This window comes from Corapipo altera, unplaced genomic scaffold, assembly GCF_003945725.1.
Source record: "Corapipo altera isolate COAL_440 unplaced genomic scaffold, ASM394572v1 1, whole genome shotgun sequence".
NCBI classification, from domain to species: Eukaryota; Metazoa; Chordata; class Aves; order Passeriformes; family Pipridae; genus Corapipo; species Corapipo altera.
This window is the reverse complement of record NW_020884873.1, coordinates 16,890,760-16,906,690: the sequence shown is the minus strand read 5'-3', so window position 1 is coordinate 16,906,690 and position 15,931 is coordinate 16,890,760. Positions and strand designations below refer to the sequence as shown.

The 15,931-nt window shown below is 47.9% G+C and overlaps 1 protein-coding gene across 5 annotated transcripts in view; it reads right to left on the bottom strand.

The window, feature by feature from the left end:
• Positions 1–6,957: 6,957 nt before the first annotated feature.
• CACNA1I (calcium voltage-gated channel subunit alpha1 I) overlaps positions 6,958–15,931 on the bottom strand; it is a 92,551-nt gene continuing 83,577 nt past the window's right edge. For 3 of the 5 annotated variants that reach the window (XM_027661602.1, XM_027661636.1, XM_027661620.1), the window contains one exon: positions 6,958–14,610. In XM_027661602.1, the coding sequence (XP_027517403.1) occupies positions 13,909–14,610 (702 nt within the window). In that variant the 3' untranslated portion in view covers positions 6,958–13,908. The remainder of the gene's footprint in view (positions 14,611–15,931) is intronic. The other 2 variants (XM_027661611.1, XM_027661627.1) reach the window with 1 other exon arrangement.

Here is a 15,931-nt window from a genome sequence, read left to right as displayed (position 1 = left end):
CATTGAGTCCAACTATTAACCCAGCACTGCCAAGTCCACCACAGCTATGCATCTTTTAAATATGCTTAGCATCTCCAGTTCCAAGCCCAGGGCACACAGGATCACAAATGCAGGTCAACAAATACAGAAGAGTAGTCAGAGGATTTAACTCTGGGCCCCACTAGTCCAGACATCCCCACCTCTAAGTCTCTCTGAGGCCATTGCCAGAGGTGCACACAGGTGATTGGCTCCTCCCACCCCCCTAAAAAAACCAGTCCCAGCACAGCAATCCCATGCACATATATTGTTGGGGAAAAAACCCCCAAACTTGGTACCACTTGAGCACCCATCCCTGAGTTACTGAGGAAATACCATAGCCTGAGCAGTAGTGCTTTTCAGTCCTAGCAATAGCAGGAGGTAGACAGAGCATGGGGGAAGGAGACTGCCAACCCCCTCCCCCGCCACCCCCGCAGCACAGGCAGACACACAAACTTACCTTTCACTTCTTCCTTCACTGACTGTCTTATCACCATAGCAACTGTAATCCTAGGTCATACAGCTAGGAAAAAAAAAATAAATATAGCACAAATGAAGATATACACTATCGCCAAACACAGCCTCAGTGGTAGAATCTAATTTTCATTAGAGGCATAACAGTGGTTTTGCATAATTATACATATATTAATGCCAAACATGCCCATCTTCAGTTAAAATTCATTAATTCAGTTCTAAATAAAAAGGATTGCTCATTGCAGGTTAATTTCTTTTTTTAATTATTATTTTAAAGCAGAAAATATTTCTAAAAGCTCAAGTCATACTTCCACAGCTTTTTCTTAATCCTGAGATTAACAGGGAAAGGAAAATACAAAGATTAAGCCAGCTCTCAAGTAGAAACATGGCATAAAACGTAACCGGAAACTTTGCTGCTTTTGCAATGTGAGGAATGAGAACAAGCAATAAAAAATTTGGCCAGATGCTGCACTGTACCTGGAATTGAGTCCCAAAGGAAAAGCATCTCACAGCCTTTGGCGCTTGTGCTGAAAGCAATACAGCAGCATCATACTGAGAAGGAACATACCGCTGCAAGTGACTGAGTGCAGGTTTGGCTGGTACCAGAATTTACTACACAGCTTGAGGTCAGCCTTTACAAGAGGAGGCTTATTTACTCTGACAGCACAGATGCAAGATACCAGCACCAAAGGACAACCCCAGCCAAGAACATCCTGTAGAGTAAAGAAGCCTTTCCTCTGCATCCTTCCTTCTTTAAGTTGCTCCTACTACCCTCAGGTTCCTTCATTACCCACTAAATACAAACACCCTGAGGATGGTACTCTATACCCCTCTTTATTACTGTTTTCAGGTGGGCCTCATCTGACTGATGGGGAGCCCTTGGTGCTGGTCAGACCCCGCCTTCCTCGGTTCAGTATGTGGGTCAGTGCCTGGAGGGTATTGTGGTTATTTGCGTGGCAGGTACCTAACAGTGAGCTCTTGCATTGCAAGCATGCACTTGCTCTAAGGAAGCTTCCAAACCCTGACCTGCTGCATGCTGGACTTGATATAAAAGTAAATGCCTTAGGAGATGTCTCTTCTTTAACTGCATCGGTATCCTAGCCAGGAAATCAAGGGAGAAGCTACTACCTGGGTTTGTCTCCACAGAGGCTTATTTAATTCCTCACTTACTGAAAAGACAAGGAGAATGAGGACAAAAGGGAGAGGAGGACTTGGCTTGAGGGAAAGATTTGCAGGTGGAGGAAGGACAAAGAGAGAGATGGCAAAAAAAAAATGGTAAGACAAAAGAAGAGATGGAGAGAGGTCTGCCCTAAACAGCAACAGGAATCTCCCATGGCTGTCAGTCTCCCGTTCCTCTCCTCCTTGTGTTGTCTTTAGTGCACAGCGGGAGGAATAGAGGCTGAGCTCCAAGCTCAGACAGTGAGAAGGAGAAATCTCCCTTCTCACCCATGCCTCTGAAGGAGGGAGACAGATCTCACTGCTTATCTGTCCAAGCCTCTGTCTGCCCCAGCCAGGGTCTTGCTCCCCCTCTGCAGCAGGGAGCCCTCGCTGACACAGACTTATTGGGATGTGCAGTGGATCCAAATGTGGCCCCTTCACTCTGCAAGCATCTCCTGCCCCTGCCCACGTATCTGAGCCCTGGAAGCTCATCTGTCCATAATAAAAAGAGAAATAACAGCTTGCTTCAGATGCTGCTTGTCACAAACATAACCTCTGGTCCAGTTATGCTTGCTCTATCTGTCCTTCTTTCTTGATTGCTGGCCCAGACAGAAGAGGTGCTTTTTAGGGAAGTGAGATAGGGCCTGACAGAGAGTCCTGCTGGGCACGAGCTGTGAGTTCAATGGAGGGAAGAACCCACCTCCTTTCTAACTATTTTATCCTCCATGTTGTCCTTTAGGCTGGCCCATGTCTGGGAAGCAGAAGGTCATAAAGATGTGTATACGTATCTTGTAGCCCATTGCTGGGCAAAGCCTGCTCTCCTGTAACTGTGATGTACAGCTGTCCTGCACACACAAGGCAACTCTGAGCTGCCCAGCTGCCCAGCAGCTGCCCAGCTGCTCCAGCTTCCACGCTGGAGGTATGTGTGGGCTGTTTGCTCTGGATTGCCCATACTTACCAAGGCTACCCAGCCTCCTGCAAGACCAGAGAGAAGTGGCACTGCTGAAACCTCCAGAAAAAACAGGATGAGTGTTCAAATGCCTGAGACAAAATTCGCTGGTTGGAACAGGACAGGCATTGAGATATGGTGACTAATCTGGCTCCAGGATTCAAAATCTGCTCTGACCTGGTGAAGAGAACCAAACCAGCTGCTCCTCTGATTTTTGTGTTGTCTGTAATTACTACCTCTGACTGCCGCAAAAAGTGGGTGGGCCATGAAACAGGGAAACGAGACAGACAGGGACTTGCCCCATCCCCAGAAGTGTTCAAGGCCATGTTGGATGTAGCTTTCAGCAACCTGATCTAAGTGGAAGATGTCCCTGCCCATGGCAAGGAGGCTGGAACTAGACGATCTTAAAGGTCCCTTCCAACCCAAGCCATTCTATGATTCTATTAAATGATCCGATGGATAAGTGGGGAGTCAAGGAGTAAGACAGATATGAGACATGTCTCTGTGGTCTCCAGCGTAGATCTGCAGCAAGTAAAGTCATCCCAGGCTAGTTTTTTTTCATGCTAGCCTGGGTACACAGAGCAGGGAAACTACACTGGCACAGATCTATGCGGTCTCATGTCCCACATGCAGATGGTGAGCTCATGCTCAAGCCTTCTCCTTCCACCAGACCACCTATGTTAAAGCAAGCTTAGGTTTGTCTTTGCAATTCCCTGTGGCCCACAGCCCTGCAGGCTGAGTGCATCCCTGCCTGACACCTGGCACTGCCTCCTCACCCTCTGTTCCTGACCTTGGACACTGGCGTGTCCTAAGTTTGGTGTGCCCCGAGTCTGGTTCCTGAGTGTGTACCACACACTCAGCATAGGTTAGCTAACTTCTCCTTTTCCCTTCCCAGGTTTCAGAGACAGCATGAACAGGTTTCCTTTTCAGGACAGTTGCAAGAATGCTCAGAACTACTGGGAGTAGCTGTAGAAGGAGTATGTTTTTTCCCACACCCATTCCTGCCTTTTAGCACTTGCAATGTGAGATGGGCTGTGAGGAGACATGGGTTCCTTCCTATGGGTGGGATGGCATTGGGACCCTGAAAGTGACTGGGGCGGATCCTGAAGGGGACCTGCATCAGTCCCTTTGACAGAGGATGTAGCAGAAGTGATGCTGAAAGCTGAGGGTGGGACTGGGGGAATTGGCTCAGCATAGATGTTCATCTCAGGCGTGGAGCATTAACACAGTGGTGACTCCTAAACCTGAAAGGGGCCTAAAAAACATGATTGCCCACATTGAGGAACACAATGGTCTTAAGGTGTGTAAGGAGACTGACCTGCACAAGCAGCCCCCATATCAGATGACTGATCTCCATGGAACCAAATACCTGAACTTAGGAGAGAAAGGGATTAAAAGAGGAGAAGGGAGCTTGGGAAGGAGTTGGGGTACATTCAAGGAGGAGCTGAAATGATGACCTAGGAAGCTTGTCTCTGCTCCAGAAATATTGTTACCCCCTGCTTCCCTCCCACTGGCTCCTGCAGTTTTGACGTGAGTTTGATCTCTCCCTAGATGTAGCTTTCCCGAAGATGCTCCTGCACATAGAAATCACTTGACATAGGCCCCAAAGTGAGGGGAGCCCCAGCCCCCCTCTCTGCTCCACCTATCAGTGGGTTTTGGCCATGTCAGCTGCTGTGACTCCTCCAGTGCTGTGGCAGCAGCAGGGAGAGGTACCACCCTCTGCTGGGGACCCCAACAGGGTGATCCCCTCCCCACAAACACGGTCACTGAGCCACATGGAGGGAAAGCAAAGCAGCAAGGATTCAAGTGTCACAGCCTGTGTTCCCCTTTGGAGGGACATTTAAACCACCTGGAGAGGCAGAGGGGATCTGCGAGCACATCCAGCAGCACAAGTTTTATGATTTAGGCAAACAGTGTAAATGCTTAAGTACTTATATGGTGATATCTTTCCTGACACTTCTACGAATAGACTATTCTGCCCACCTGTGCAGAGCAACCTCAGATGCTGTCTCACAGCAGGGACCTATGTAGTTTCCTCCTTCTGCCTATAGGCACACCTGGGAATCTTACCTGTGCAGTGTGGCCCTCTCCCTCTGCCCTGCCTCCCCATTGGAGGGGACAGGCAAGTGATGTTCAGCCTGTCTCAAAATCGGCTGGGGACCTCAGTGCTGTGCATGGCACCTTTGAGGGTGGTATCATGGGGTATAAACATGAGGCAGGGGAGCAGGTGATTTGTTCCAATGTTTTGCTGAAGTTGTAAGCAATTCCTGACCAGATGGAGATGTGGAAGATGTGGCAAACCTGCACTCTCCAGTCCAGCGCTGGGCTGGAGTTGATGTACTCATGTACCAGGGAAGGGTCTCTCCAGCCCATCATGGGCTCTCACATGTTCCCACAGCAACAGCAAGGCAATCACACTCCTTCTCTCCTGTGCACACCGATTAAAATCATGCTCATTGCAAGTGCATCAGCTCGAGCACCCAGCCCTTTAATTGCTGCAATGAAGGATATGAATGTAGGCGATTCTGAGGCCAGCAAAGCAGAAAATTAGCATTTAGTGTGAAAATGATACCACTGCATCATCACCAGTGCAAAGCAAACAACACAACCAGCCAGGTTACCTCTTTTCCTCCCTACGTACATGCTTGGACTCATCCAGTCTTGCAACAGCCCCATAGCTTCCTGCATATGTGGGGCCTGTCCCTCTGAGGTTGCCACCAAGAGATCCTGGACAGGCAGGGTCTGCAAGGTGGCATCTGCTTTTCAACTCTGGTCCTTTGATGAAGCAGATTTATACACTCACTTCTAAGATAATCCTCCCTCAAATGTCAAAAGTGCCACATTATCTACTGCATTGATTCCTGAGGTATTTACAGAGCAGAAGAATGCATCAGCAAGCAAGGGTGAGGCTGGAGGGAAGAAATCTGCACCCTCAGGGTGTCACTCAAGGTGAATCATCTGTCTCAAGTTTCAAGCCAGCAGTCAGATCTTCTCTTCCAGGTACCCTTAACTATCTTTCTCCATCATAAGGGCAAGTTCCTCTCAGGCCTTCTCACCTCTTTGTTACCTAGGCTGCTTGGATGCAAATAAACATTAAAATGCTGTGTCCACACAAGCCCAAAAGGAAAGGCTGTTGGTTTACCAGTCAGGTTAGGAAGGAGTCAGTGCCCCCAGCCCCAAGGATTAGCCTGCCACTGGTCCCACCAGATTAAGGTGTTGGAGTTAGCTGGGTTGGAGGTGAATGGCTCAGCCTCTGTAGTGGTCACTGAGTAGGAGTATGGATGAGGCCCAGAGGCATCACTCTGGAGCAGGATTCAAAGCCCTGGGCTTGACTCCAGTCACAGAACCAGCAGTTGCACAGTCACCCTTCCTTTGTAATGAGATTTTGCGCTATTCAGACATGCCCACATCAGAGGTGGCCAGAACTGAAAGCAAAATTCCAAGTCAGACTTTAAACAGGCTCCAGGATGTTGGGACTCCTGGTTCCTTCTGGCTGCCAGCACTGTCTCCATCTCATGTGCAAAACCCCATGTATGAGCAATGTTCAGGTAGGTGATAACTAACCTTGCAAAAATGTGATCAGTGCAGAGGTGACTGCCATGCTTGCCCACCCCAGCCAGGGCCCTGCATGCTGGTGGTTTCTACTGCAGAGAGAGCTGCTGTTTCCATGGCATCCCTCATGTAGGTGCCAGAACATCCTTTCCAAAAAGGGGAGAGTATTTCAACATGTTTTGATATGGATCTGTGACCTCTTTGGGTTCCTGAGCAAATCATTGATGCTGAAGTGCCACAGTTCAAATTCTGGATTGCAGATGGAGTAGCAATGCACATGGTGCGAGGAGGGTACTGGTGGTCCCCAGCAATGCAAGTACAAGCACATATGCACACTTGTGGCAGTTCCAACAGCCCCAGGTCCCTGTGTGCCCCACTGTGTGATCTGCTCCAGCTCCCCATCAGTCCCAACACCCCTATTTCCACTGCCCACGGACACTGGCTCCCTGAGCCATGGCTAGCATGGGTTGCAGCTAAGTTGTGCCCCTCAGGCTGCAACACTTTGAGGTTGCTCCTTGCTCCAGGCCCACGGTGCTCAGCTGGAGGGGGCTTACTGCCCTGGAGCAAGCAGAGACCTCTGCAACTTGTTACAGACAGTGTTGCCCAGACATTGACTGCATCAATGCTTGGGGGCTGCTGGTGAGCAGTGTCCCATGTCAGCAGTTTGGGCTGTTTACTGCTTTAATATACTCTTGAAAAAAAAGACCAGTGGGAGGTCTGGTTATAAGCCACAGGCACCCTGAAACAGGTATATGCCTACGCCCACACACACAGAGGAAGCATCAGTGACTATGGGAGCACAAGAATAAATATTGAGCATACACTGAGGGATTTTCAGAATAGTCTCTCTTTTTTTTTAATTTAATGCCATGTTGTTTGTTGTAAGTTTCCTTTTTATTCTCCTTTTTTTTTTTCTTCCTGATTTATTTCCTATGCCTGGGTTTACAATAACAGCAGAAACTAATCAGTGGCCAATGATTAACAGTCTCTCATGTGCTATTAACTCTACATTCAATGGAAGGTAATCTCAAAAATTTGTGCCAAGAAATATAAACATACAGGGGGACGGGTCAGTTATATGTATATAGAGGGACTATACACACAAAAGCAGATATTTTATCCACATCACCCCATTTACATTGCACACAGCTTTTTTCTTAGAAAGATCTATTGTTATCTAGAACGTGTGTAGTATTTCTGTGCGTAGAACAAATCTTGAAACAAACCCTTAATACGGTTCAGATAAGGAGGTGGGAGAAGTGTGTGAGAACATAAATTAACTGTGTTGGTGAAGTTGTAATTGAAAGGAGAAATGGGGTTATCTGCTTTCATTGTTATCAGCCCAACAATTATTAGATGCAGCTAAGGGTGATGGTGGTAGTTTTAGAGGAAAGCTTACCTGATATAGCCTGCCCCATTTGTCCCTTTTTTTTGAGATGAGTAGCATCTGGGGGATTCCTCTGATACTTCATCTCCAAAGCTGTGATAGTTTGATAGCAAGGCTTATGCCAAGAACTTGCAGGGTAATAGAAATACCTGCCTGTGCATGGACCACATAGCTTGGGTTCTTGAATGACACTTCTGCTTGTGTGTGGGTGGCTCTCTCCCTAAGAAGGCACTTTTCAATGTAAGAACAAAAGCTCGGATTAAAAATGTTTCACTGAAAAATATTTTCTCTTCAGATTGTCATCCTCACATCCCATGGTATTGCTGACAATTTGTTTTGAAGCAGCATCTTAGCTCATATGTGTTTCTGATTGAAGGAGGGATGGTTGCCCTGCTTGCTTGTGCTGGGTGGTTGCTAGCCCTCTTTTTGGAGATACTCTGACAGTCTCTGACAGACTCCAGTGAAGGAACATTCAGTGCTATTCCCTTAGCAGCAGTCATAAGAAAGCAAAGAAGAGAAAGAAAGTGGTGGTAGCAGGGCAATGACAAATCCCACTACACTGTGGTCAGCACAAGCAGGTAGCCTGCAGTGCAAAAAAATCATCCAGGATGAGTAAGCTGGAGGAAAGAGAGGGGAAATGCTGCAGAAGGAGCTGAAGGAGCTTCTTTTTTTTTTTACATGGTGCACTGTGTGCACCAACACTGCTGCAGCAACCAGAAGCAAAAAAAAACCCTCAAAAAACCAAAATAAAGCTACAGCACCTTTCAAAGTTTTCCAAACAAATACAGACAATTAAAGCAGCATAAGACAGAGGGTTAAAGTGCTCTGGTCTCCAGAAAAATGTCTTGGAAAAACAGTGCCTCTCTTACTCCTATCATTCTGCTCTGTGGACCATGAGACGAAGGGAGAGCTGTATCTTCTGACTTTGGCGACTACAGACAACGCTGCTAAGGAAAAAGATTTGTATTCCTCTGTGCCCACAGCGCTGCACAGCAAAGAGGGAGTGTGAGCTGGAGCCTGCTGTGCTTTACATGGCAATAGCCCAGCTGCTCACTGGAGCAACTTCATGAGATGCTGAGTCCCCCCTGCTCTTACTAATGTCACGAGCATGAAAGATGCTCAGCAGCTGTGCTGACATGCAAAGTGAGGATGAACTCAGTCACAAGGTTCATCTGTGCAATCCCATCACTGGCATAAGGGGAAGGGCAGAGCCCTTATTGCCACAGCTGATGCTGGAGCAAAAGTAGAGGCATGCTGCAACACAGAGTCTGGTTGGCTGGTTTTGTTGGGGGTGAGTGCTCCTTACTTGCAAACTGAGCACATCTGCTCTAGAAGTGGCTGGGAGGCATAAATATTGAATAGCAGATTGCCAGCTCCTGCTCAAAGCGTGGCAGGATCTTATTGGATGCAAACAGGGCTTGGAAATATGCAGAAGAAGGAAAAATTGCTAGAGAAGAAATATATATGTCTAAATGAGATGAAAAAAAAATGAGTGGTAACTCAAAGATATGGAGGTAGTGAGTTCCTACTGGAAACCAGTCCCTAGCAAGGAACAAAAATAACATGGGGGGAAAAAAAGACAGAAGTAAGGCCGATCTCATAAGATAAAGTATTCATGATGACTAGGGAAGGAGATATTTGGAAAGTCAGGTCAAACTGGGTGGCACACATCCAGATCCCTGACTTTGCGAAGTACCAAGCTCTTCCTACAAGTGTTTTGTATCTTGGCTAGTTAAAAAATCAGTGGGGTTTAGTTTTTTTCTTCTCTGTGAAATTCTTGTGATAAAAACAAGTGAACCAAAGCTGCTTACCTCCTTATCTTCCATAAGAAATGTTAAGTTTTTAATTATATTGGCTAAAATTAGGTCTCTGCTCCTGAGCTGGTGTTACAAAGACTTTTGCCCTCATTGCAAGGGGTGTGTGCAGGGCACATCTCCTGCAAACACCTCACTGCCTGGGGACCAATCTTCAGTGCCCTGTGGGTGGATGACTGGCCTGGTGTCTCGAGGATTCAGTCACCACAGCCCAAACAGAACACAATACCTCTGTGATGCCCTGTGGAAGCATTCTGAACATGAGAACCATTTTGGTGGGAATCCTTTCATTTTCAGCTAAAAGGAAAAATAAAAAATTCCATTCCTTGAACACTTCAAGGATTTCTGCTTTATGTTTCTTCTGTCTGAAAAATTATTTTCCTGGTCAGTAATGTTTTCAACTTCTGCCCTCCCCCTCTGTCAGTCCTGCTCAACTCATTAATTTCACAGAGGATTGGTGGTATTCAGTCCTTTACAGGACCTGGCCTCACAAAAATCCCCAAAATGAAAGAAAAAAACCCAACCCCACAAAAAAACCCCAGAAACCCAAATGCACCACACTGCCAACTTTCCATGAAAGAAAACAGTGGTCACACTGGCAATTGATTCCTATATACCTAATTTCATAAGGAACTTTTGGTAGTAGTAAGGAAGACAGATGAAGATTGAGAAGCCGTGAGAAGCACATCTAGTGGTATACTTCACTCATTTGACTGTGCTGAGTCAGAGTCTCTGGGTGCAGAAGAAATACTGAATGTGTTTTCCATGGGCAGGTTGGAGCAGTTGTGGATTCCATATGCAAGAGAAGGTGGGAAGCACTAGGGATGGGCTCTGCTCTGCAGCTGCAATAAAAACACTAACAGGCCCAGAGGTCATGGTAGAGGACGAAAATTTACAAGGAGGGTTTAGAAAAAAAGACTCAGAAAACCACCTGTTGAGCCAAGATGAAAAGAGCAGCAGCAGCGAGAGCAGGACATGGCAGCAATGTGTGAGCTCAAGGAGGAGCTCAGTATCAAGCAGGGAGACGGACTGCTTTCAGTGGCAGACGTGGGGGAGAGCTGGGCACAAGGGTAATGTGGCACCTGGACAAAACAGAGTGATATCGGGCTGATGACAGCAAAGAACGTCCTGGCAGGAACTGCCTGCGATAGTCCCCAGTAGGAAGTGGGGAGTACAGGAGGCTGAAAAGATGCCTGGGCAAATCCTGGGCTACCCTCAGGTGCTGTCTGGGAGGTGGGTGGGTGATGACAGAGGTTTTTGTGTGCCAAGAGCCAAGCATAGCTGGGAAAGGCAGCTCTTGCCAAGAGAAACTGTACAACCTGCCCCGCCACAGAAATCCCCAGCAAAAAACCAAAGTGTTTGCTGGGGTTCAGTATTCTGCTTCCTTTTCAGAAAGGATAGATGTTTCTTCAAACTGTTAGTAAATAATTAAAAGAGAGAGACAAAATATTCTCTAAAGATAACCTAGTCTTCTGTTTCCATGGCAACCTCCTTCCTAAGCCAGAAGCCTTTTGCTGAAGTTATATGGCAGAGAGTGAATGCCCTTTTGCAGGGAGATGGGAGAGCTGGCATGACCCTGATGGGAGGCAAAGGGGAGACAACTCTCAGAGCAAAATGACTGCCATGAACCCCAAACCACAGGAGAAACAAAGATGATTTTCCTTGCAAGTCACTTCCACGGACAACCAACAATAAGCTGAGAGAGCATCCATCCTAGGGGCTGTAGTCCCCCCGTGAGGTCATCACCACAATCTTTCCCAACATCTTTTGATAGTTCTTCCCTCCCAGCCATCCCAAGTGCAGGCCATGTTTCTCTCATGACCAAATATTGGGGTATTGTCTAGCACCACACTGATCTCTCACCTTTCTCCCATTCCTCCACTGAAACATTTCACGGCCCACACAACTACCAGGACAGCTTGGAGTACCACCTCCATTCTCCTTATGGCCATCTTCCAGGAAACACTCTGCCTTGAATTGTCCTGGGTTTGGATAGGTTTCAACTGTATGGGGTTTTTTTGTAAGCCCTACCTCTGGCTTCAAAGCAGCTCTGGGTTTGGGTCTAAGCCTTGTGCACCCCAAGTTCATCGTCCAGCCATTTGGGGAGCAACTTCCCTCCTTCCCTGAGGATGTGAAACCATGTGTCTCGTCCCTCCTCAGGACAGCAAGCACGGGCAACTCACCCAAAGAACCATCAGTGCAAAAAAAGCATTTAAAGACCCTTATTATTGCTTTAATAAAACTAGATTTGCATCCTTTCTGCAAGGACAAGGATCCAGGCTCTCCTCTCCTTACAGGTCTGACCTCCCTGCAGTCAGCATGCACACTTGCAACACAGCAAACACTCCTTCCAGCAAATAAATTAAGTTCACACAGTAATTATCCTTTTCCTGGCTGTTGGTCCCATTTGTTATGCTCACTGTTTACAGTCCCAGTTTGTAAGATGCAGCAGCTGCTTTAAAGTCAGATGGGTCACAATAATACCAGAACATCTGTTTTGTGCTGCCCACTTCACAATGCTTCGTATGCCAGCTAGGAGACCTCTGTGAGGGCTGCAGGGGCCCTCTTGTTCTGATGGAAAAAATGGGATAGGAAGCCCTGAGGGAGCCCTGCTCCTTCCCAGTGCACCAGCCTCCAAACCTTCACATCTCCATTGGGTGGCTGGCTTCTGCCTGCTGCCCTTCCCACTCCACCTTCTCTGACGCATCTTAGTGGAACTTTGCTGGGGTGGTAGATGATGTCTGAAATTCCTTGTCCCCCTCAAGTGGCTGGTTTTCCTACCCACCTGCAAATCTGGAAAGGGTACAAAACCTTGACGTTGCTGCAGGAGGAGATCCAGGTTGGCTCTGCCAGGAAGGAGATTTGTACAGTTATACCTCTGGAAAAGCAAGGAGGGATGCAGCCTCTAGAGGCCTTGCTCCAACCACATTGGGAGAGGATTGTGTTCACTGGATTGCATCCTGGATCCTGAGGCAGGTCATGGTTAGAGGAGTTGATCTGCCCTCGCCCTCCACAGTGCAGCTCTCTCCACTCACACTGCCATGCAAGGCAGAGACAAGGAGAGATGCAGTTCTCCTTGTCCCTCTCACCTGTCTCTCCAGCTGGTGAGCCAGTCAGCCTGGACAGAACGTACATAAACACCCTTACAATTGTATACACACTCATCCCCACACCCATCAGTATTCCCTGCTCTCCATGTCCACAGTTGGCAGTGAATAGGACTCTGGTCCCAGCTACACTGATGCAAATCAGGAAAACACCAAAGGATGATGCTGGAGAGGAGGCAGAGTCACCACTGAGTTGAGACTGTCCTTGTTGGGTCTTCCCACTAGAACTTGGAACAGGGTTAGCCCTCGGCCAGGGAACTGACTGAGTTTTGTGTTGTTGAAGCCCCCTTTGCTTTTATGTATTTTTTAATATTCTAGTTTTCGTTTGCTTTTAATATATATAGCTATAGATACAAAAATAACAGATAAGTTTTTCTAGGGTTGATTTTTGCACCTTTGGGCTTCTAAAAAAGAAATCACAATTACTGTAAATGAAAGGAGGAAAAGTTCAATTTGCTCTCCCCTTTTTACCTCCCACCTTCCTTCCATCCTGCCTCTCCCGCTTCAAATTTCTCCATGAGTCTTGTAATTTTTTCCCTTAGCAGTTTTCTTTCTTTGGAAAATGAAAAAGACAAACCCAACAAAACAACAACAAAAATATGCCATGTAGCCTCCATCCCCTCCTCCCATGATCATGCCTGCTGTGTTCACACATTCCTTTCAAAGTGAGGCTTTTCACCTCAAAATGTTTCCCGTGCTCCATGGCTGTTTGCTTTTCCCTGCTGCTGGGGCCAGATTTTCACCTGCTGTAAATCAGCGTGAATCCACCTCGAGCCAGAGCTCTGCTGCTTTACACCAATAGCATACAATCATGTTTTGCCAGTTTACACTTGCCATGAAGATCTGGCCCACAATTTTTAACATTTGAAATGGAAGCATGGACAATAAGGAAGTTCCCAGAAAACAGGCAAGGTAAGCTCTTCCCTTGCTGCTCACCCTGCTTCCCTTCCCTTCACCCCCACCCTGCCTGTTTGGTGTAGCAGCTCCTTCAGCCCCTCTTCGCTTGTTCCTCCTTAGTACTTTCTGAAATTCTTAATCTCTTGGTAAAAAAAATAAATAAATCGATCTCTCTATATATGTATATGTATATGTATATAACTAAACAGCTGCCACGTGGCAGTCACCTGGCTGGAGGGGCCTGTCCCTACAAGCCCCATGGCCTTTTCTTGTCACTATAGTCTCTGTGGTGGTGGTCCAGGTCTTGCCCTTAGGCAGGACCATTCCCGTATTGCTTGCACTCTCCCACGCCTCTGAGGTACGGTATCAGAGTATTTATTATATATATATATATATATAAAATATATATATATTTACGTATCTATATATTTATAAATTTTTGTTTGCCTGTTTCTTTTTCTTGCAAATCCTTTGGAATTTCTGCTGGGGAGAAGCTAGTGAAACATGCTCCCCATGCCAGCGGCCGAATGCTCCCTCCCTGCACCTCAGGGACCCTCATCTGTTTCTCTTGCTGACACCATCGCCCAGCTCCAGCTCAGAAGGGAGCGGGGAGCTGCAGTCCCCTGCCCCCAGTCTGCCGGGGCCGCCTGACTCCTCTCCTTCCCTGGGCGAGGGGGTGTCCTTGCAGAAGTCCGTCACCCAGGAGGGCATCGAGAGGAAGCCCCGGGGGTCAACGGTGTAGAAGGGCTTGGCGTGGTGGGTGGCGGGGCGGCGGGGCGAGGGGCTGGCGTGGAGGCTGCTGGTGCTGCTGCACTTCTTCACCACGGTCAACCCTGGTGGTGGGGGCGAGAAGAGGGAGGTCAGCGAGAGGCTGCTGAGGGTCTCCGAGGGCTCGCTGTTGTTGCCACCCCCCCGCAGGCTGCTGCCCGCCCCCTCCTCATCAGAGGGGTCCATGGAGTCATGGTGAGTGCAGCCGGGACTGGTGCTCCCACCGCTGCTGTGGCTGCGCTGATGACGACACATACTTCGCAGGTTGAAGAGCCCCCGGCCCCGCAGGCTCCGGCGGCGGGAGGCAGGGGAGAGGGGAGCTGCCAGGGGTCTTTGGCTGTCCGCAGCTGGCATGGGACACAGAGCCACGGGGAGATCCAGGGTGCACTGAGGAGAGTCGCTGAGGTTGAGGCTGTCCTCCAGCGTGGTCTGCAGGCTGCCTGCTGAGCTGCTGCTCCGGCTGTCCAGCGAGGTATCACTGTCAGGCGGCTGGGGAGCAGGAATATGAAAACACAGTTCTCAGGAAGTAGATGGGCAGTGGGCAAGCGACTTTGCCTTATTTGTTTTAGGAGTACTTTGGGGTGTGAAAATAAACCACAAGAAAGGGGAAAATCTCCGATTCCTCTCTCACTCTCCTCTGCTGGGAGGGGCAGCTATAAGCCACGTAAGCAATGCTACAAAGCACCAGCCATGCAGCTTGCCCAGGGGATTTCCTTCTGGGTAAGGAGAAGGAAAGGTTTCAAGAGTTTGAACTGATTTCATTCTACTCCAGGATGGACCTAGCCCTCCCATGTGAAGTGCTCCACCAAAGGGAAGGGAAGCTGGAGAGTTGTGAGCTCTGCAGCCCCTGCCACTTGGCTCTCCCTGAGCACAGATGGTCCAGAGGGCAGTGGAGCAGAGGTTCCTCGTGGGTCCTCTCTCATGGCTTCCCTATTAACCTGCCATACAGGCTATGAACACATCAAAACTATCAGCCAGACAGGAATTAGGGGACTTCTGTACATTGAGCTCTGCTCATTAAAAAAATCAGTGATATTTGGGGAGAGAAGAGAGTCCTCATGGTTCTTCTGACCAGCACTAATGGCAATGATGGTATTTAGGGTGGAAAGGTGGGCTCCCCTTCCAGCAGGAAGAGGAAACAGCCTTATTTCCTTGTATCAGGTCTCAGCTAGTTAAGCTGCATTTCAGTTGTTTCTAGGAAATTGGTCTGTGCTAAGAGATTATCACTGGGACACTGCACTGGGAATGATACATGTAGGATTGGAAGCAGTTTCCTGGGCCACAGTTATTCAACACAGTCTACATCACATAATCAGAGGTTTACCAATTTCTCCTTTACAACAATTCAGTACTTTTGTCCCAGTGGTATGCCAGCTCCAGAGCTCCTCTTCTTTGTGTCTTAACTTATACCAAAAGTTTCAACACTGCAACAACTCAGTGGTCTCAGTTGAAGGCTTAATTTATCCCTGGTGAATTTATACACATTTGGATTGAACCAACAGTGTCTGTCACATGTAGCTGGATAACAGCTGATTTTATTTTTTAGTTTGTCTGGAATAGTGTCCCTGTCCATGGAGTACCTTCCAAGAGCAGTAACAGGGATTTCTACTGGGCTTTCATCTCTGCCTCCTCTGCTCTTTAGAGACACTTGATCTTCCTCCAATGCTTTTATTTTTCTCTTTCATTAGTGAGAAATGGCTGCTTTTTCAGAAAGAGATAGCACCTTCCTGGGATGTGAGAGCTACGTGGGCAGGGGAAAACAGTGAGCTTAGGGACACAGTGTGCGGATGTGGTGCTAAGGGCTGTGGAG